At 51.2% G+C, this 20,200-nt stretch overlaps 1 protein-coding gene across 15 annotated transcripts in view; it reads left to right on the forward strand.

Annotated features, from left to right (window-relative positions):
* The window catches only part of AGAP1 (ArfGAP with GTPase domain, ankyrin repeat and PH domain 1), a 639,539-nt gene that overhangs the window by 160,820 nt on the left and 458,519 nt on the right, over nt 1–20,200 (forward strand). For 9 of the 15 annotated variants that reach the window (XM_035306605.3, XM_035306607.3, XM_035306610.3 and 6 more), the window contains exon 1: nt 13,026–14,100. The exons of the other annotated variants lie outside the window; for them this stretch is intronic. In XM_035306605.3, coding sequence (XP_035162496.1) covers nt 13,125–14,100 — 976 coding nt within the window. In that variant the 5' untranslated portion in view covers nt 13,026–13,124. Of the gene's footprint in view, nt 1–13,025; nt 14,101–20,200 lie in introns of those variants that run through there. 15 annotated transcript variants of the gene reach the window in all.

Here is a 20,200-nt window from a genome sequence, read left to right on the forward strand (position 1 = left end):
GAATTTATGGCTTTATAAGTAAGTGTTTCCGCTTCAGCAAAGAGACATCTACAATTGAAAGACTTCCCTGCAGCCTCCCGGGGTTGAGGTCAGAGTATGGGAGGAGGGGTCGCGGCCAGAGGGTGCTGGGGACACAAACCAGGCAGGGATGGAATGGTGGACAGGCTAAAAGAGAGACCTGGGCAGCGGACGTAGCCAGTGGGCACAGCTGGGCTTCCCTGGAGCTGTGGGCGAAGGCAGAACCAGCTCAAGGAACACCTGCCCAGCCTTTCCAGGAATGCTGGAAGGAAACAGGGAACTGTGTTTTGAGGGTGAGATTTGGGAGCTAATCCTAATCTCTGAGCTGGTCCTTTGTCCTTTGACATTCAAATGAAATGGGAGGCAGTTTTGCCCACTGAGCCCTGAGTTTTTAGCGCCCTCCCCTCGGAATGCCGGTGAGGGACTTTCTGCTTTGTTGTTGCTGTTTTCCCCATTTGACCACCAGGTCTGGGTACATTCTCTGAAAGCTGTTTGAGCTTGTTACTTTCTCTCTGCCCTCCCTCCTCGTACTCCTTCCTGCTCTCACTCTGCAGCAGCCCAGCAAAATGCACAGCTCTTGCTTTCCTTTGCAGAGGCCCTCCATTGTTCTCCCGCCCGCCACCTTCCACGCCAGCCAGCCTCCTTTTGCAAATCCACTTGCTGTTCTCGGCTTGCCCCGGGGAAGGCCCTGGAGCTGGACTCCCACAGTCCCCTGAGTTGTGCCTTTCTGTGAATCTGATGAGTGGGTCATGCCTTTCTGTGAATCTGATGAGTGGGTCATACCTTTCTGTGAATCTGATGAGTGGGTCATACCTCTCTGTGAATCTGATGAGTGGGTCGTGCCTCTCTGTGAATCTGATGAGTGGGTCGTGCCTCTCTGTGAATCTGATGAGTGGGTCGTGCCTCTCTGTGAATCTGATGAGTGGGTCGTGCCTCTCTGTGAATCTGATGAGTGGGTTTTACCTTTCTGTGAATCTGATGAGTGGGTCGTGCCTCTCTGTGAATCTGATGAGTGGGTCGTGCCTCTCTGTGAATCTGATGAGTGGTTGTGCCTTTCTGTGAATCTGATGAGTGGGTCGTGCCTCTCTGTGAATCTGATGAGTGGGTCGTGCCTCTCTGTGAATCTGATGAGTGGGTCGTGCCTCTCTGTGAATCTGATGAGTGGGTCGTGCCTCTCTGTGAATCTGCTGAGTGGGTTTTACCTGTCTGTGAATCTGATGAGTGGGTCGTGCCTCTCTGTGAATCTGATGAGTGGGTCGTACCTCTCTGTGAATCTGATGACTGGGTTGTACCTTTCTGTGAATCTGATGACTGGGTTTTACCTTTCTGTGAATCTGATGAGTGGGTCGTACCTCTCTGTGAATCTGATGAGTGGGTCGTACCTCTCTGTGAATCTGATGAGTGGGTCGTGCCTCTCTGTGAATCTGATGAGTGGGTCGTACCTCTCTGTGAATCTGATGAGTGGGTCGTACCTCTCTGTGAATCTGATGAGTGGGTCGTACCTCTCTGTGAATCTGATGACTGGGTCGTACCTCTCTGTGAATCTGATGAGTGGGTCGTGCCTCTCTGTGAATCTGATGAGTGGGTCGTGCCTCTCTGTGAATCTGATGAGTGGGTCGTGCCTCTCTGTGAATCTGATGAGTGGGTCGTGCCTCTCTGTGAATCTGATGAGTGGGTCGTGCCTCTCTGTGAATCTGATGAGTGGGTCGTGCCTCTCTGTGAATCTGATGAGTGGGTCGTGCCTCTCTGTGAATCTGATGAGTGGGTCGTGCCTCTCTGTGAATCTGATGAGTGGGTCGTGCCTCTCTGTGAATCTGATGAGTGGGTCGTGCCTCTCTGTGAATCTGATGAGTGGGTCGTGCCTCTCTGTGAATCTGATGAGTGGGTCGTGCCTCTCTGTGAATCTGATGAGTGGGTCGTGCCTCTCTGTGAATCTGATGAGTGGGTCGTGCCTCTCTGTGAATCTGATGAGTGGGTCGTGCCTCTCTGTGAATCTGATGAGTGGGTCGTGCCTCTCTGTGAATCTGATGAGTGGGTCGTGCCTCTCTGTGAATCTGATGAGTGGGTCGTGCCTCTCTGTGAATCTGATGAGTGGGTCGTGCCTCTCTGTGAATCTGATGAGTGGGTCGTGCCTCTCTGTGAATCTGATGAGTGGGTCGTGCCTCTCTGTGAATCTGATGAGTGGGTCGTGCCTCTCTGTGAATCTGATGAGTGGGTCGTACCTTTCTGTGAATCTGATGAGTGGGTTTTACCTTTCTGTGAATCTGATGACTGGGTTGTACCTTTCTGTGAATCTGATGACTGGGTTGTACCTTTCTGTGAATCTGATGACTGGGTTGTACCTTTCTGTGAATCTGATGAGTGGGTTATACCTTTCTGTGAATCTGATGAGTGATTGTGCCTTTCTGTGAATCTGTTGAGTGGGTTATACCTTTCTGTGAGTCTGATGACTTCAGGCCAGCCCCACCCTTTACAGTGAGATCCAGGGACCTGCTTCACCTGTGACTGACTTTCTATGCCCGTAAGATCGGGCTAATAATAGTACCTGCCTCTCTGGGGCACCTTGCGGGGAGAATGGATGAAGTGACTTCAGATGTGAAGTACCTGCCACAGTGTCCTCCTTCAGCTTTCGCCTTGGTGCACTGGGGAGGGGCCTCAGCTGGGCAGGCTGAGCCTGGGTCACTGTGTTCAAAATTTCCTGTAACTGTGGCGTCTTGGGAAATCCTTTGACAATCAGGGTGATATCTGAGCACAGGTGTTTGTGGGTCACTTCTCAGACGTTGACCCTATTTCTGCTGCAGCCCAAGGCTCCCTATCCAGACAAACCAGTGTCCTTTCTGGTTCCCAGCCACCTGCTGGTCCCAGCTAGTCTGGCCACTCTCTCCTGCTGGGACCAGCAGGATGGAGCTCAACTCTCCCCATCACTGGGGCTGGACTCAGAAGTCCTTAAGATCTCTTCCCTGCTGGCCTTGACCTCTTGTTCTTCCCTCACACCTGGGCACACCTGGGCACTTGGCATCTGTCACCCTGCTCTGACACTTCCATTTATAGAAGCTCCTCCCTCCCTCTGTCAAGGACAACTTGTCTCTAACCCTCAAGCCCGCTCGGGGTCCCTTTGCAGCTCCCCGGGACGTGTCATTTGAAGCATGGCAAGCATGACTTTGAGAACCTGTGCGGGTCCAAGTGCGGAGGGCTGTCGGATCCTTGCCTCAACTCTGGGGGTGGGCTCAGTGATTATCCTCTCTGTAAACAGGGCTCGGGTATTCCACGTATTCTGTTTCTTAATGGATCTTCTAAGCCCTGGATCAATATTGTGTATTTTTTTGTTTCTCAGTTGAGGCCCTGGCCTCTGCAGACAAGCCCTTAGCCGCCAAATATGGGGAACCAGCCAGCCACCTCTGGTCCTGGGAGGGTCAGGGACTCATGAATCAACATTTGGCTCCTTGTGCACAGTGGGCTTGGCATGGGCCCAGGCTGGTGGGGTAGGCAGGGAAGGGACAGGCCTATAGGCGCCCCCCATGGGGTCTTCAAGACTGTAGACCTCTCCATCTGACCAGCATCCCATTCCCTGAAATGAAACTGCTGCCACCAGGCTGGCTCTTCCCAGGCAGTGACACTCTGGGATGTTCCCCATCCCCTCAGCACACACGGTGAGTGTGTTTTCATGTTTTCCACCAAGGGAGCGAGGGAGGGAGGAACAGGCTTTTTCAGTGGAGCGGCCACCCAAGATCAGCTGCGGCTGAGGATTTTTGTGGCCAGGGGAAGAAGTGAGTCACCCTCTTCTCTGTGTCTTTCCCTAACCACTGGAGGCTTCGTAGATAAACTTGCAGGGTGCTGCTGGGGACAGCACTGTGTGGAAGGGCAAACAGGCTTGCTGGGGGCTTAACGAAAGTTGACCAGCCTTATTGTTTGTAACATGACTGAGGCATCACCTGGATTGATTAAGTCAGCACCAAGCAGCATTTATGAAGCAGAGTACTCGTTGATAAGGGCTTGAGGGTTAGAGACAAGTTGTCCTTGACAGAGGGAGGGAGGAGCTTCTATAAATGGAAGTGTCAGAGCAGGGTGACAGATGCCAAGTGCCCAGGTGTGCCCAGGTGTGAGGGAAGAACAAGAGGTCAAGGCCAGCAGGGAAGAGATCTTAAGGACTTCTGAGTCCAGCCCCAGTGATGGGGAGAGTTGAGCTCCATCCTGCTGGTCCCAGCAGGAGAGAGTGGCCAGACTGGCTGGGACCAGCAGGTGGCTGGGAACCAGAAAGGACACTGGTTTGTCTGGATGGGGAGCCTTGGGCTGCAGCAGAAACAACCGCCGTTGGTTTTAAGCATTGGAGCAAATGCTTCCCATACATGGTCACATCTTATTGTCACAGCTACCGCATTGTTATTGTCTCCTTTTTGCAGAAATGAGAACCTGAGGCAGAGCCTCAAGGTCACTCTTCCGAGGTCACATGTGGTTTGCATCATTCTGGCCGTGGAGCCCAGCCTCTTAGCCACTCAGTGCAACTGGGGAGACTGGGGGTGTGAGGGTCTTTGGATACCAGTTAAGGAAATGGATGCTTTATTCTGCAGGTGACAGGTACTCCCTGAGGGCTCTGAGCAGAATTGTACCCTCAGCCTCTGACTGCTGGGGTAAGGATGGTTTCCTGAGCATAGGCTATGTCTTGGGTGGGGCAGCAAGGACGCATGTGCTGTGGGAATCCCAGGACAGATGAAGAGGCTGTGAAACAGTATAGGACGAGCGGGCTCTCTGGGTACTTCAGACAGTACACAGGTGGGAGGAGATTGGCAGGTGGAGGAGGGGCTTCTGTGGCTGGCTGGAGGGAGGAGAGGCAGGCTGTTTCTGCTTTCTGTTCAGTGGGATATATCCAGTGTTTTCCTCTGCAGACTGAAGGAAAGGTGATTGTGATTGACGGTGCAGGGTCCATTTGCCAACTCTGAGCAGGAGAGGTGGGTGTGGGCGGGAGGCAGGACATTGAGGGAGCTCTGAAGTCCTGGCTGGAGGCTATCCTGCTGAGGGGAGGGGGCAATGAGAGTTTCCAGGAATCCCAAGAATGGGAAAGGAGGGCTGGCCCAGGCTGTAGGGGGAGGGGGAAGCCTGTGGGATGCTGGAAGCAGCCCCAGCAAGTGTGCATCTGCAGTGGGGCTTGGTGATGTGAACTTGGGGCATCTGCCACTGGTGCTCCCCTGAATCTCCGGGAGATGTGGAGCATCTCGGGGTGGGGTCAGGTTCCCGGGTGAAGCCCCTGCTGCTGACCTGTGGACCATGCTTGGAGAACCCTGGTCCAGTGCGCTGGAGTTCAGACAGAACCACCTTTGGGGCATGCCCAGGTGGGTCTCAGAGGAGCCAGGGACAGGTGGGGCTGTGTCTGAAGCACACAGAGATACAGCCATTTCCTTGGCCTTTGCTGGACAGAGAAGATGGCACCAGGAGGCAGCTGTGAGTTGGGATGGAAAGGATGCCTGACAGTCAGCTACAGCATGAGGGGAAATTCCAGAAAGGATGGCCAACCTGGGAATTGTGGGCAGAGAATGGGCTTTCGGAGGCCAAGGCTGTAGCATGGAGTTATCCTGGGTGAGTTGGAGCCTGGCCATTGGCAGAGGCCCCAGGAAGTCAAGGAAGGAAAAGACCATGGCGCTGAGGAGGCCAGGAGGCCTAGCTCTCTCCACCTTCAAGCTGACCACCCTGCTCAGCTCCTTTAGGGTGGAGTGGCTGTGAGGCAGTGACCAGGAAAAAAGGGGACCCAGGTGGGACACAAGAATCCCAGCTTGGTGTATCCACTCAGTGCCACACTGGGTAGTCACATGTTAACTTGTGGCATGGCTTTAGAGAGATTCTGTGCGGGCTGCCCCTGATCCTGCAGTCAGTGCGCAGAGCTGGGTTGATGAGGAGTTAACCTCCTTTTCCAGGTTTGGTAAGTCTTGATACGTAACCAACCAGGTCACACCTTCAACCACTCCTAAGGACGGAGCACGTCCTTGGAGGGGAGGATTCATAGCAGTTTTGAAGTACTGTAAATTGTGTGACCATCACAGTTGAGTTTATCATTCCCCCACTTGATCTGTCTGCCTTCACAGAAGTTGGTGATTTTTTTTTTTCCTGTGTTGCCCAGGCTGGATTGCAGTGGTGCCATCTCGGCTCACTGCAATCTTCATCTCCTGGTTTCAAGCGTTTCTCCTGCCTCAGCCTCCCGGGTAGCTGGGATTACAGGCGCCCGCCACCATACCCGGCTGAAATTGGTGATGTTGAACGGGGGAAAGATAGCAGTGTCATAACCCGGCGAAGGTGCTCAGCAGCTGCAGGAGTTGGAGTTGTCTGGACTCACACCCAGCCTCTGTGTCCTTCATCCCCCTGCCCCCTGCAAGAACCACTCACCCTGCTTAGCGCTGCTGGCCACCGCTGACTGGTGAGCAGAGCTTTTATTCCATGTTACTGGGTCAGACATGATCCTGGGGAGCCAGATCTTTCCTAAGCGCTCCCATGCACTAACAAGCTGCTCCAGGAGCCCCAGGAAGTGTTTTCCTCTGAGCCTGGGGAACACCAAGCTGGGGACATGCTGGCTAATAGAGGAAGGGGAGTGATCTTGTGCCTCCCTTTGCCGAGATGGTGGAGCAGCTTGGGGTTGGGCTTTGAACTGACATTGTGGGCATTTTGCTTTCCATATTTACAAGAAGAAGATATATCAAATATTCCAGTCCCCTGGGCACAGATAAAAGATTTTTCAGATATCTCTGCAGCCAAATCCCAAACAAGATGCAGAAGTGAGAACTGTGTAAAACCATGCTCTTCCAGAAGCTGGGCTTTGTAATGGGGCTGGTAAAAATTCCCAGGGCATTGTTTGTGGCCTGGATTTGACCTTCATGTAAGTCATGGGTTTTCTAAATATTCGAGGTCAGTGGATCTAAAGAAAAGCTTGGTAAACATCCAGATGTTGTCACAAGTATTTAGGTCACTGTTCTCTGACAGTTCACGGCATTCGTTCCTACCCCAGGAGGCTCCCAGGAGAATCCAAATCAGATGCTTCCCTGTGCTTTGAGAAGGAATGTCTGCATCAAGAGCACTGTGCAGATGGTGATATTAGAAGAGTTCCCGCCTGTGAATCCTGTAGAGGAGAATGTTACCAAAGGGGCCTGTTCCCTGCACACCCAGGACTAGGAAGATGAGACAATCTGTAGGGATTTCTTGGTTTTTCTGCACACGAGCTCCAGAGCTGCTTTGTGGCTGGCTCTGGGACAGCTGCAGTGCTGTGTGTTACCCTTGACTGCACCCCTCTGTCCGTGTGAGTGTGAAGGCTGGATGGTCAAGGCGAGCGCCTCTGGGGACTCTCTAGCCGTGGCCAGTGCCCGGCAGCCAGTGCCCAGCCAGAACTGGGAGCTGCTGTGTCTGTGATATGGCCGCTTAGTGTTGGTGTTGGTTCTGCAGAACAATGCTTAATAGATCTGATTTTTTTTCTATTCTTTTCTTTTTTGTTTTTTTGAGACGGAGTCTCACTCTGTCGCCCAGGCTGGAGTACAGTAGCACGAACTTGGCTCGCTGCAACCTCTGCCTTCTGGCTTCAAGTGATTCTCCGGCCTCAGCCTCCCAAGTAGCTGGGACTACAGGCACGTGCTACCACGCCTGGCGAATTTTTTGTATTTTTAGTAGAGACAGCGAGTTTCACTGTGTTAGCCAAGATGGTCTTGATCTCCTGATCTCGTGATCCGCTCCCCTCAACCCCCCAAAGTACTGGGATTATAGGTGTGAACCACCATGCCTGGCTTGATTTTAATATCTTGTCACCTTTGCCTGTTACTTAGCAAGAAAAACTACCAAGAAATATCCTCTGTTTTCCTTTTGTTTGGGAATAAGAATCTACTCATAGTAGACACTTACTGGTTTATTTTAACACCAAGCTTGCTTCTCCCTGGCCTGTTTAAGTGGATATGACTCAGTGTGGGGTCCAGTGCTCCCTATTGGCTGCATGGAGGGAAGGAGTCTGGGCCTGAATCTCTCTTGTGTTGCTCATACATGGGTTGAACTAAAGTCTCTTCTGTAATGTGTCAGTTCCAGAGGCATTCTCAGAGAATAAAGCATGTGTGAGTGGTGCTACCTCAACCCTTAGCCAGGTGCAGGCATAACAAGGGAGACCTGCCTGGGCAATATAGTGAGAATCTCATCTCTACAAGAATTGACAAAAAAATTAGCCAAGTGTGGTGGCTCACACCTGTAATCCTAGTGATTTTAGGAGGCCAAGGTGGAAGGATCACTTGAGACCAGGAGTTCAAGACCAGACTGGGCAACATGGCAAGACCCCCCCCCAACACACACACACACACACACACACACACACACACACACACACACACACACAATTTTAAAATTAGTCAGGGGTGGTGACATGTGCCTGTGGGCCCAGCTATTCAGGAGTTAAGAGGCAGGAGGATCAGTTGAGCCCAGGAGTTCAAGGCTGTTGTAAGCTATGATCTTGCACTGCACCCCAGCCTGTCTGGGTGGCGGTGTGTTCATATACAGTAGACATCGCCAGCATTCTGTTGGCAGGGATTGCTGTCGTCGGTCCTTACGGATAAACCCAGGAAGGATGCAGGTGCTCAGAGGAATTTCTGGGGTCTTTTTTCCTGCGGGGTCAGTGTTCCTGCCCTTAGAGACAGACCATACTTGTCTTTCCTCGACTGGCAGATAAGGGTCAAGTCCTCATGTCTTTTATAATTCGACATTTAACCTTCAGCTTTTAAAATGAGAAAAATGGGGTCCCTGGTGAGTTCAACTGGAGTGTCCCAGGCAAAGGGATGGGTGTAGAATTTTCAGTTCCTAGAAGCTGAGCATCATGGCAAATCTTAGCTTAGAAGCCATTCTACCCTGACATTCTCAGATGAGAATTTGAGTCTCATGTTAAAAATACAAAAGTATTAATAAGACAACCGTCTTTCTTCTTGCTTCTTCTTACATTTATCTCTCAGTCAATTGGCTATCAGAAAATAGCCTTTGAAGTGCCCATGGAGGGGCTCTTGGTTGGCTGCCGGGGTGGGCATGCTCAGGCCAGGGCCGGACCAGTGGTTGGCTGGTTTCTACCATCAGCAGAGGCGGTTCTGCTAAGATACTGCAAATGTGATTACTGGCTGTCAGGTTCTGTTACTTGGAAAGCCAGCCTGTGTAGCAGATGGCTCTGCTGACTGGCTACCAGAAGTTTCCTTTAAATAAGGCTTATCAGCTCTAGCAACACTTTCGAAATAAATTCTCAAGGAAGATGTTTGATTTATAGGTAGCTAGACATGACCCGGGACAGAGGAGTCATGGGAGGGTGGCCAGAGCATCTCATAAACTTGGAACTAAGGGAGTGAAGCCAGCTGCTGAGGGTGATGAATGGGGGTTAGCTGGGGCTGGCACCTTTCCCGAACCCTCCTCTGCAGTCTTCCTCTCTCGGGCGACATTAGTACCCGCAGCACGGAGGCATAACCTGGCTGCTGTTTGGTTTTGAGGTAGCAGTGAAATCAACTACATGCTTTAAAAAAAAAAAAAATGGTGATAATGCTCCATGGCATGGAAAAATTCAAGAAATGACAGCCTAGTGGAGTGAGTTTAAAAAACCACAGGAAAATAAAGCATAATGCCACCTGAACATATATAGTATTATGATTTTTTTTTTCTGTGTCTTTAAAAAGGGCTGGTCTGGCTTTGTAGAAGGGGATTTAGATTTTGGAGTGACAGGTCGGCAGCATGTGTCTTCTTTGCATTGGGAGAGCCCATCTCTCCAGGGCAGTAGGGAAAGGCAATTCTCTGTGACTGGCTCTTTCAGCACTCACAGTCAGACTTGACCTGGCCTCATTATGACTGGTGTGGAAAATAAGCACTTCCTTCTGAGGCGGAAATGCTGAAAGATTGCAAACACACTGGCTATGGCTGACAGAGGTTCCCTGGAAGAGTCAGTGTCATCTAAGGTGGATGGAATGGATTCTTCTACTCTGCAGCCTGCATCTCATATGGCAGAGTACAAAACCTGGGATGGATTTTAGACAAAGCTACGGTAATTGGGAGACAAATGTCCAGTATTTTAGCCCCGAAGGAACCCTGTTTTATCTTATTTTATTTTTTTTTTTACTTTGGGCTCTATGAATGCTTCAGATAACAAGTGAGATAGATTTGCATATCTTAATTATGGACAGGCTACTTTCATATTAAAGTTCATCTCAGTATCTGAACCTTACCATGGTCTCAAATAGAATTGACCTCGGCTTCCCACACCTGGCTAAGTTAGGAGACCAGGGTTCTGGTCCCACCCTTGACCATAGCAGAGATCTTTCTCTCTCTCCACGGTGCTCAGTTTGCTCCTCAGCTTACAGACCTGGGTGACCTTTAAGTCTATACAGCTGCAGTGATAAAATTGGAGACTTTTACCAAATTTTAGTGGTGTTCATCATTAAAGAGACAGTATACAGGGCACTGTGGCTACCTCTGGGACTGTCACGAAGCCTTCAGCTCCCTCACTGTCTCTTTGTGGTAAAATTACGTCGCCTTAGCATTTTTGGGAGTTTGTCAGTTCTTTGAGGGCAGAACCCCTGCCCTGTCACTGTGTAGCATTGCAGTAAGTACTCAGTATATATTCAGTGAATAAATGAACCAATAGAAAAATGAGTAATTCAGTGAAAGTTTGCTAAAAATGCTGCCTGCAAATGTCAAGATAACATTTACATTTGATTTGTGTGGAGTTCAGTAATATTCACACATTTACTTTGTTCTTTGTTACCAACAAAGCAGAATGCTGATACTAAGAGAAAAAAAATGGGCATAGGCAGTGTGACCCCCACACTCCAGGTTTCACCCTTGCAGAGAAGCTGTGTAGCTCTGGGGGAAGTGCCCTTTGACTCCCAGCCTCTGCATTTCCCTAACTGCATGGGGGCTAGGATGTCATTCTGACAGATGGATCCCGCCTGGCTCCCACTTTAGAGGCTGGGGATTCTTGGTTCTTATCAAAGAGGGCTTCTTTATTGAAACTCAAAAGGTAAAATGATTCTGTCCTGAGGACCCCTCCTTACAGTGAGGACATACCAGAGGTAGCACTTTCAAAGCCCTTAAAGTCTGAGTAGCCGGTAGACTGAGGTGTGACCCTGTGATGGTGAAAATCCTGTTAGGGTAGAGGCCACAGAGGGCGGGCAGGTGTGTTTTAAAGTGTCCCTTCAATAAAATGAAGTGAATCACCTAGCATTCACTTTGATTTATTTCATTAAATCTGAATAGTAAATTTCAAGCTGTCAGAAAATCCAGATTTCCTAGGCTGTAACTTCCATAACTTCCTCCAAAAAGAGAGCTTGCCCAGTTCATTTTTATGCCACTTCCAGTGTCATGAACACAATAGGTACCCCCAAAATAAGATTAAAGTACGGAAAGCTGGCACCTGACAATCTCTGCCTGCAAATAGCAAATCCCAAAGTAATGCTTCCACCTGGCTTGGCCACCGGCACCTTGCCCAGCAACAGCCTGGAGCAAGCTGTGGCATTTCTAGGCCTGGAGAAGGTCATGGAAGCATATGCTGTGATTAGGGGGCATTGTATTTTCCCTTCTGAAACTTTTCATCAAGGAAACTCTGAAACAATACATCTGTGTTTAAGACAGCATGAGGAACTGATTAGTTGATCAGTTGTGTCTAAATATTGTGTGGCCTCAGATAACATCGAAGCCTGGTATCTGTCCGCCCACCAGGTAGGAAGTGGGGGATTTGATGGAAGAGAAGTTCAGTTTTCAGTATTAATGGTGAATATTTAGCATGTACACAGAATGCCTGGCACATAGGATTTTAACCAATTTAGTCTTCACAGGAATGCTGGACGTTTGGGAGTTTTTATCAGCACCCCTCTTTTACAGGTGGACAAGCAGGTGATTTGTCAGTGGACAGTCCTGGCTTGTGCAGGCAGTGTTCTTACCATTAACAGCAGTATTCTCCTGCCTGCTGTCATGGGGAACAAGGGCTTACCTCTAAGGAATCTTTCCCCACACATTGGTAAAATAACCGTCCAAGATTATTTTAGAAGCTTTGCACAGAGGCAGTATTGTAACCATGGAGGTTCATCTGGGGTGAGATTATTGCTAATTGAAAATGAAAACAATAAAGACAGAATTATTTTAGGAGACAGGCCACAGAAGACTGTGGCCCTTCGCTGGGAGGGCATCGGTGTGAACCACACCCACCCCTCGCAGTCACATCTCTTTGTTCTTGTCTTCCTGGAAGCCCACTTGTTCCGAGGTGAGGTCAGGGGTAACAGATACCAAAGATACTTTATTTTTAAACAAGTCGCTTGAATTGCATCTTGGAGGCTGCATGGTGAGAAAAGATGCCTCACATAAACACGCAACAGGTGAGAGTTGCCCCTCGTTTTGTTTCTGCAGGCCAAGTCCTGGAGTGTGGTGGGTTTAGGGTGCAGACTGGTGCTGGGCTAGGCCCCTCCGGAGGCTCCGGTCCGCGCTGCGCCGATCCATTCCGGCGCTTGGGCCTGCCCGCCGCCGCGCTCGCTGCCGCCGCGGCCGCCGCGCTCCCGGGACTCGACCAGCCCGCTGGGCGCGCGGCCCGCGGTCCCTGCACGTCGGCCCCCGCCGCCCGCCCCGCCCCGCCCCGCCCCGGCGCGCATTTCCATTTTAAACCTCCGCCCGCCGCCCGCCACCCCTCGGCTGCAGCCGGCGCAGCTGCCCGCGCGTCCTGGGGCCCAGGGAGTGGCGGAGGCTGCGGAACCGCCAAGCTCTGTAGCCGGGGCGGGAGGATGCGCACGGGTCCCGCGCCGTAGACAATGAAGCCGTGGGCGCTGCCGCCCGCCCTGGGCCCTGCGCACCGCGGCCGCACCTGTCGGCGAGAGCGCCCTCGCGCCTGACCAGCCGCCCCGCCTGGCCCAGCCGGCCCATGGCTCGGCGCCCCGGGCCCGGACCCCGGCACTCGGGCGGCGCGGTGCACGGGCCGGCGGGTGCCAGGGGCGCCGTCCCCGCAGCCTGAGCGCGGCCCTCTCGGCGACCGGGGGCGGGGGGGGGGGGCGTGGGCCACACTCCTGGCCCGCCCGCCCTCTCCGCCTGGTCCCGCGCCCCGGCCCGCGGGCTCGCTGGATGCGGCGGGGCCCCAGGGCGCGAGCGACATGTACTTGTTGGACGGCAGCGGCGAGCCCGCGTCGCCCCCTGCGGACGCGATGCCGCGCGGAACGCCCCCCAGAAAGACGGTCTACCGCATCTCCGTCACCATGGTCAGGAAGGAGCAGCTGGCCGCGCCTGGCCCCGGTGGCCCCGACCCACGCCCGGCTCGGCGGACTCGGCCCGCGCGCTCCCCGGACGCGCCCGGGCGCCTAGAGGAGGAGGCCGAGGATGCAGAGGGCGCCGAGGATCCGGAGGGGGCCGAGGACCCGGAGGGCCTCCGGCCGCGCGCCTGGGACTTCCGCACCTTCCGCACCCGCAGCACCGGGCAGCTGGAGCTGGGGCGGCTCCGGCCGTGCACACGCGGCCTGGAGCCCGCGGATCTGGCCGGCAGCGCTCCGGCGGAGGAGGAGGGACGCGGCTCGCCAGCGCCCGGCAGCCCAGACATGGAGGGCGCTCGGGCCGCGCCCCTGCGGCGGAGCCTGAGCTTCAGGCACTGGAGCGGGTCCGAGGCGCCGCGGGTCCGGGCGCTGGGCGGCGAGAGGCGCCACAGCAGCTCCGGGAGCCTGGCCTGGGCGCCTGAGGATGAGGCCGCGGCCGGGGCCACCCTGGAGCCCGCGGCCGCCGCGCAGCCCGCCTCGGAGAAGCGTAACACCCTGGACGTGGGCGAGGTGCTTAGCAAGAACGATGCGCTCTCGGACCTGGAGCGCTGGGAGCGCAGCAAGAGCAAGAATCGCACGCTGGACAACAGCGACCTGCAGCGGCTTGAACGCGCGCGGGCGGCGGCCGGGCACGGCGCGGCCTCGGAGCACCGGCTGCTACGCTTTTTCAGCGGCATCTTCGCACGCAGGGACGGGGGCCCGGGCGGCGGGCCCTCCCCAAGGAGCGGAGCCTCGCGGCCGCGCGGCTATTTCAGTCTGCGGCGGCCCCCGGCCGAGACGCACTCGTCCAGCGCGGAGAGCATCGACGGCTCGCCACGCAGAGGTGGGCAGCGTGGCCGGGGGTACCAGGGCGGGAAGAGGCGCGTGGTGGGGACTGGCCGGCTCCACCGCGGCTACGGGACCCTCCCTCCCGGGTCGGGAGCCAGCACGTGGCCTTGAAGGATGCGAACTCGTGTACTGCGGTTTTCCCCAGCAGGGCGCAGCGGTCCTGGGTTTTCCAGCTGCCTCTACACCTGGCTGTGCGTGCTGGTGCCCCTCGGGGTCCACCACCTCCATCAAGGCGAGCTCGACCGGGGAGAGGTCTTCCTGCCATGCGGTGCCGGCCTTCTTCGCGTGCTGGCTTGGCCTTCTGCGGGAGCGGGTCCTGAGCTGGCTGCCCGCGACACCTGTGGGGCCGCCCTAGGGAGCCGAGGCTCCCCGGCTGCTGCCGCACAGGTGTAGCTAGCTGCCTGGCCGGCATTCATCCTGGCGCCCCTCCCTGCCTCGAGTCTCCTGTTGGTGTTACCATCTGTGAATACTGTGGTGTGGCCCCAACTGACTCCCTGGCCCTCGGTATTGAGCTGGCTGTAAAGACACTTCGCTACGGTGGGGGTCCCGTGGCGGGACAGAGGCCTCTCTTGCTATGGCTTCCCTGCCAGGTGGCGTCTAAATGGGGAGAGCGAGACTGAGACCGGATTCTGTTTCCTAATAATGCAGGCCAGAAAAGGGGCAGGAAAATCGCAGCCCTGTAGCCTTTCCTGAAACCTCAGGTCTCTGTTCCCTTAAGAGGACTTTGCAAGGAGGGGTCCCTAGCCAGATCTGTTTTTCCACTGCAGGAATCGGTTAACCTTTTGGTAGCATTTGGGGGTCAGAGCCTCCAGAAACCTCGAAACACAGACTCCATCAATTGTGAATCACCCAGAGGGGAGGTCCAGGGTGGAAGGTGGGACTAGATTGCTACACCCTATTCTCGTGGGTGGGGGATGTATGCCTGAAGATACTGTGGTCACAGACATGTGGCCATGCATTTACCAACAAAAAAGTTATTCATCTTATCTCTTATCTGAATTACTTAACTTGGCTGCTACAGATAAAGGTAGTTGGAGAGTGGGCTTTTGATTAGAAGCTCAGACTGCTGTGTAACTCACCTCTGGAGAGAGTATTCATCCGAAATTGACTTATTTAACAGGTCAGCTGACTGCCCCTAGAGTCTATATTAAAACCAACCAGTGCAAAGAAGTGACTGTCCTTATTGAAGTATCTTTAAGGTAAAGTGAAGATAAAATGGTCATGCTTCAATATGCTTCTAATGATCCTCCATATGTGACAGAGGATGGTTGAAACCAAGCAGTTGCATGTGCAGTGATGTTCAAGTCTGACCTGTTTCACTAGGGAGAATATGTGGTTACCTGTTGCCACACTTAGTGTTTAGCTTGCCATGGCACATCTTGTTTTAACTTCCCTTGGAGCACTTACTGTAGAAGGCCCTGTATTTTACTCCAAGCATTATCTCACCCCTTCATGCATTCTCTTCAAATATTAAGAAGTGATGCATGTTATTTTGTTAAAAGAATTGGTGTGCGCGGGCCAGGTGCTGTAATCCCGGCACTTTGGGAGGCCGAGGCGGGCGGATCACGAGGTCAAGAAGATGGAGACCATCCTGGCTAACGCGGTGAAACCCTGTCTCTACTAAAAAATAAAAATAAGAAATTAGCTGGGTGTGGAGGCGCGTCTGTAGTCCCAGCTACTTGGGAGGCTGAGGCAGGAGAATCGCTTGAGCCTGGGAGGCAGAGGTTGCAATGAGCAGAGATCGCACCACTGCACTCCAGCCTGGGCCACAGAGCAAGACGACATCTGAAAAAAAAATGAAGAATTGATTTGCAGGAAGTTGCTTCTGTCATCATTGGTATTCAGAGGAAGTTCAGGCCTGAAGGTCCCAGTTCTCTAATAGCAGGCTTGCATCTTTGTTCTGTGGACTTTGAAGAAAACAGTAATTAGCTGCCTGGGTTCCAGACAAGTTTGTATCACAGAGGGAGAAAGAGAAATGCACAGACATGTTTTAGAGAGAACGCATTTCATTGTGGTCCCTCTTGATACGAGTTAAAAGCATTTGGGGTTTGGATATTTCCTCTGGTCAAATGGATTGGTAGTAGATTGGTAGTAAGGGTGTGAAGTGTGTTGGAATGTTTAGAGTAATGCTCAGTTTGTCCCTGTGGTCGGTCCTTCTCTGGGTGGAATTACTTTGGTCTGAGACACAGCGTTACTAGCATTGTGGGTTGTATTGAAAAATGTAAATTTGATGAACTGCATTCCAGCGCACATGGTCAGAACTCGGCCTCACTGTGTTCTGAACTTCTAGGTGATCCCATGCTCAGAGAACTTACATCTTTCAGCTGTATAAATTCTTTGCCTTTGGCTAAAATGTCTGAAATGTCAGTATTCCCAGGACCTTGCTGATGCCAGTGTCTGTTAGAGGTAAAAGGTGCAGCCCTCACAGATACCACAGCTTCTCATTTTATCGTACTTCCCCAGTCTTTACACATTTGCTTCCTATGACATAAATTCAGAATTCAGACGCTGTTTAAATAAGATTTTGAATTCAAGTTAGAGTCTCTATGGTAACAGTCAGTGGCAGTAGAGCCCAAGCTCAGTTTCCCTGTAAATGTCCATAGGATGTCGGTCCCCAAACCACTGCAGCCAGGTGGGACTCAGAAATTTTGGATTTCAGGAAGGTAAAATGGTGTGTTACAGAACACTACCTGTGAGGTTGGGTGGCACCCTGTAATCACACACTAGTATTTTGCAGCAAAGCCTGAGATAACCACACTCCGTGAAACGGTGACTAAAAATAGCCTCATGACAGTCTCAGGTTTTGCCACCAAAATAATTTGGAAACCATTTATGAAAAGAAGTTCTCTTCTGAGACCTTTTTAGATTTCAGATTGAGAAACTATTGTAGATCTGTAACATGCTAAGCGTCATGAGAAGCACCACTGGCTTTTTCTAAATCTTGGCCATAATGTTTTAAAATTTGGAGTCCTTGAAAATACAAAGGAAAGTAGGGGTGACATCAGTTGGTGCAGGTTTTCTTTCTGTTAGGATCTTTTCATCACCTTTAAAACAGCTATTAAATGTTCGAATCGGCCACATGAAACCGAAGACCAAGTAATCATTGCATTAAATAGCCTATCTGGCTTCTTGGAGTTAAATGCTTAGGCTCTGGCAAGGTATTTCCATTAGCACAGGGAAGCAAGATGGCTGGAGTCTTATTTTAAAGCACACACAGGCTCCTACATACGGGTGCCTTTCATTTGCCTGTATTCTTCACTCAAGGCATTAAGGATAAAAGGACTGGAACACCTACCTTTGTAGGAGGATTCCCTGTACTCTCTGATCTTTGTTGGAACTTGTCTATTTAGGCTCTTCCTGGTTCTTCCTCATAACGCGGAACAGTTGCTTCGCCAGCTTACGGGCTGCTCCCTCTCTGTAAGGCTGGCAACGGACAGCAGCGAGCCAGCAGACATTCTGGAAAGACCCGATGTCAGATCAAGGGCAGCTTTGTGTTACCTGATGCACATGTATTAGGGCAGAGTCCATTGACACAGTATAATTTAATACAAGAAAAGATCAAGTAATAAATGATTAATGATGTAAAGTGTCCCCTTGCGGCGCATGCTCTCTGCATCTCAGTGGGTGCTGTCTGGGCCGGCCTTGGAGCCAGCCGAGGGGTGAGTGAAGCCCACACTAGCTATGCCCATTCAGAGCATAGCTCTGAATGTCTTTATGTTCTCATGCTGTCTGGGAGGATTGATTACAGTAATAAAGTGATTCATTGACACCTCTTACTGAGGTTAGCTTTTTAAATTAGTAATTTACAACTGGTTTTTGACAGCACATTTTATGAGTGGCTTTGTTCTTTAATTTCTGATTCCATTGATTTATATCACTCAATTACTGTAGGGTGATATTTTGTTTGTTTTTGTTTTTGAGATGGAGTCTGGCTCTGTCGCCAGGCTGGAGGAGAGTGGCGCAATCTCGGCTCACTGCAACCTGCCTCCTGTGTTCAAGAGAGTCACCTGTCTGAGCCTCCCGAGTAGCTGGGACTACAGGCGCACACTACCATGCCTAATTTTTTTATTTTTAGTTGAGACAGGGTTTCACCATATTGGCCAGGCTGGTCTCTATCTCTTGACCTCAGGATCTGCCTACCTTGGCCTCCGAAAGTGTTGGGATTACAGGCATGTGCCACTGCGCCCAGCCTGCTTTTTAAATTAACCTCCTTGAGTGGAGAAAGTGACACAGCAATTAAATAAAACCACTGAAACAACTTGATACATTTTGATTTTTAAGTTTATTAATGAAAAGGACATTTACTTGAAAAGCAACTATGTAATTCAGTGTTTCTCATTTGAAACATTTTGAACAGATTACAGTCTTCTATTATTAGACTTGATTATCTACAGTCTTGTTGTTACAATTGAACATTCCTAGATAGAGTTTGCTTGCTTTTTGTAAATGACTCCAGAGAGCAATTTAGGAAACTTCTCATTATTTTTGCTTAGGGCTAACATTGTTCTGGAGACAGAGCAGTTGTACTTGGGGAACAGGGAAGAGCTGCTCTGAAGGTCAGCCAGGAACCTTCTAAGCCGCCACTGTGGGCTGTGTCTTGCTGTGTTGATTTCCTTAGGTTGGAGTTTCAGCACAGGTCACCTGTAAACATTTTTCTCTTTGATGACCTGGGCTGGAACATCCTGCCACCTGGGCAGTGCTCAGAAGTACATCTGCTCCAGAGGTCCTCCAGTTGTCACAGTTACATTGCGGCAAATTGTTGGGTTATATGACGAACAATTACCTTTTGTTTGGAGCTGTAAGACCCAATTATATAGCACCAGTAGTGGTGTTTTTGTTGTTGTGTTGTTTTGTTTTTGAGATGGAGTTTCACTCTTACTGCCCAGGCTGGAGTACAGTAGTGTGATCTAGGCTCACTACAACCTCTGCCCTCCCAGGTTCAAACAATTCTCCTGCCTCAGCTTTCCGAGTAGCTGCGATTACAGGCACCCACTACCATGCCTGGCTAATTTTTGTATTTTTAGTAGAGATGGTGTTTTACCATGTTGGCCAGGCTGGTCTCGAACTCCTGACCTCGTGGTCTGCCTGCCTTGGCCTCCCAAATTGCTAGGATTACAGGTGTGAGCCACTGGGCCTGGCCTTTTTAAAGTAATCTTATTATCATTCTAATGCATTAATAAACATTTCGTTTCTATGGTGTGTTCTGAATTTACTAGGCAGACGGAGCTGGAGCTAACCAGAGCGCAGCTCCTGTCCTCTGAGGTCATAGCATGTTGGAGGAGTCGGAAAAGATTGAATCACAGCCTCACGGGGTAGCGGAGGGAAGATATGACTGTCCTCTGCACAGCCTATCTCCGATGGAGCACTAGTCCCAGAGTGCAAATGCCTGCCAGGTTTTTTTCTTTGGGCTGCTATAACAGAATACATGCCTGCCACTTCTAACAAGTGAGTCCTTCCTGGGCATGAAGCATGTATCATTTCTCTGTATACTGCAGAGTGTGGGCACTGTGCTTGGCACATAGATTTTAGTAAATGTTTGCCTGGGACTACGGGCGTGCACCACCATGCCCAGCTAATGTTTGTGGGAGGAACTAATGAGAGAACTAGGAGAGAGTGAATTCAGTGTCCTTGAGTTAATGGGATGGGGTTAATGAGGACCTCACAGAGGTGTAAATGAGCTGGACCTTGTGGGATGGGTAGGAGTTTACCAGCAGGGAAGACTTCACCAGCAAGGTGGTTGGGATTTTTGTAGTTAATTGCTCAGAATGTATTCCTGTTCCCCAGATCTTTATAACTAATGCTGACACTAAGCATAAAACAGGATGTTACTATTTCTGTAATGAGTTTCGTTTGCTCTGTTACTGTTTCTATAATGAGTGTTGTCTGGTTTTTTTTGAAGAATGTTTTTGGTCCCTGGTTTTCGTTTCTGATAGGAATTCTCCTTTAGGCTGCTGTCAACTTGTTTTCCTATAATGATCTGAAACAATTATATTAACTTAAAATGATGTCACAGTGAGGAAAATAATGAAAGAAGGTTTATTTATTGAGGGTCGTCTTGTGATGAGATCCAGTGCGTACCGCTACACTCATGTCGC

This window comes from Callithrix jacchus, chromosome 6, assembly GCF_049354715.1.
Source record: "Callithrix jacchus isolate 240 chromosome 6, calJac240_pri, whole genome shotgun sequence".
Classification (NCBI taxonomy): domain Eukaryota; kingdom Metazoa; phylum Chordata; class Mammalia; order Primates; family Cebidae; genus Callithrix; species Callithrix jacchus.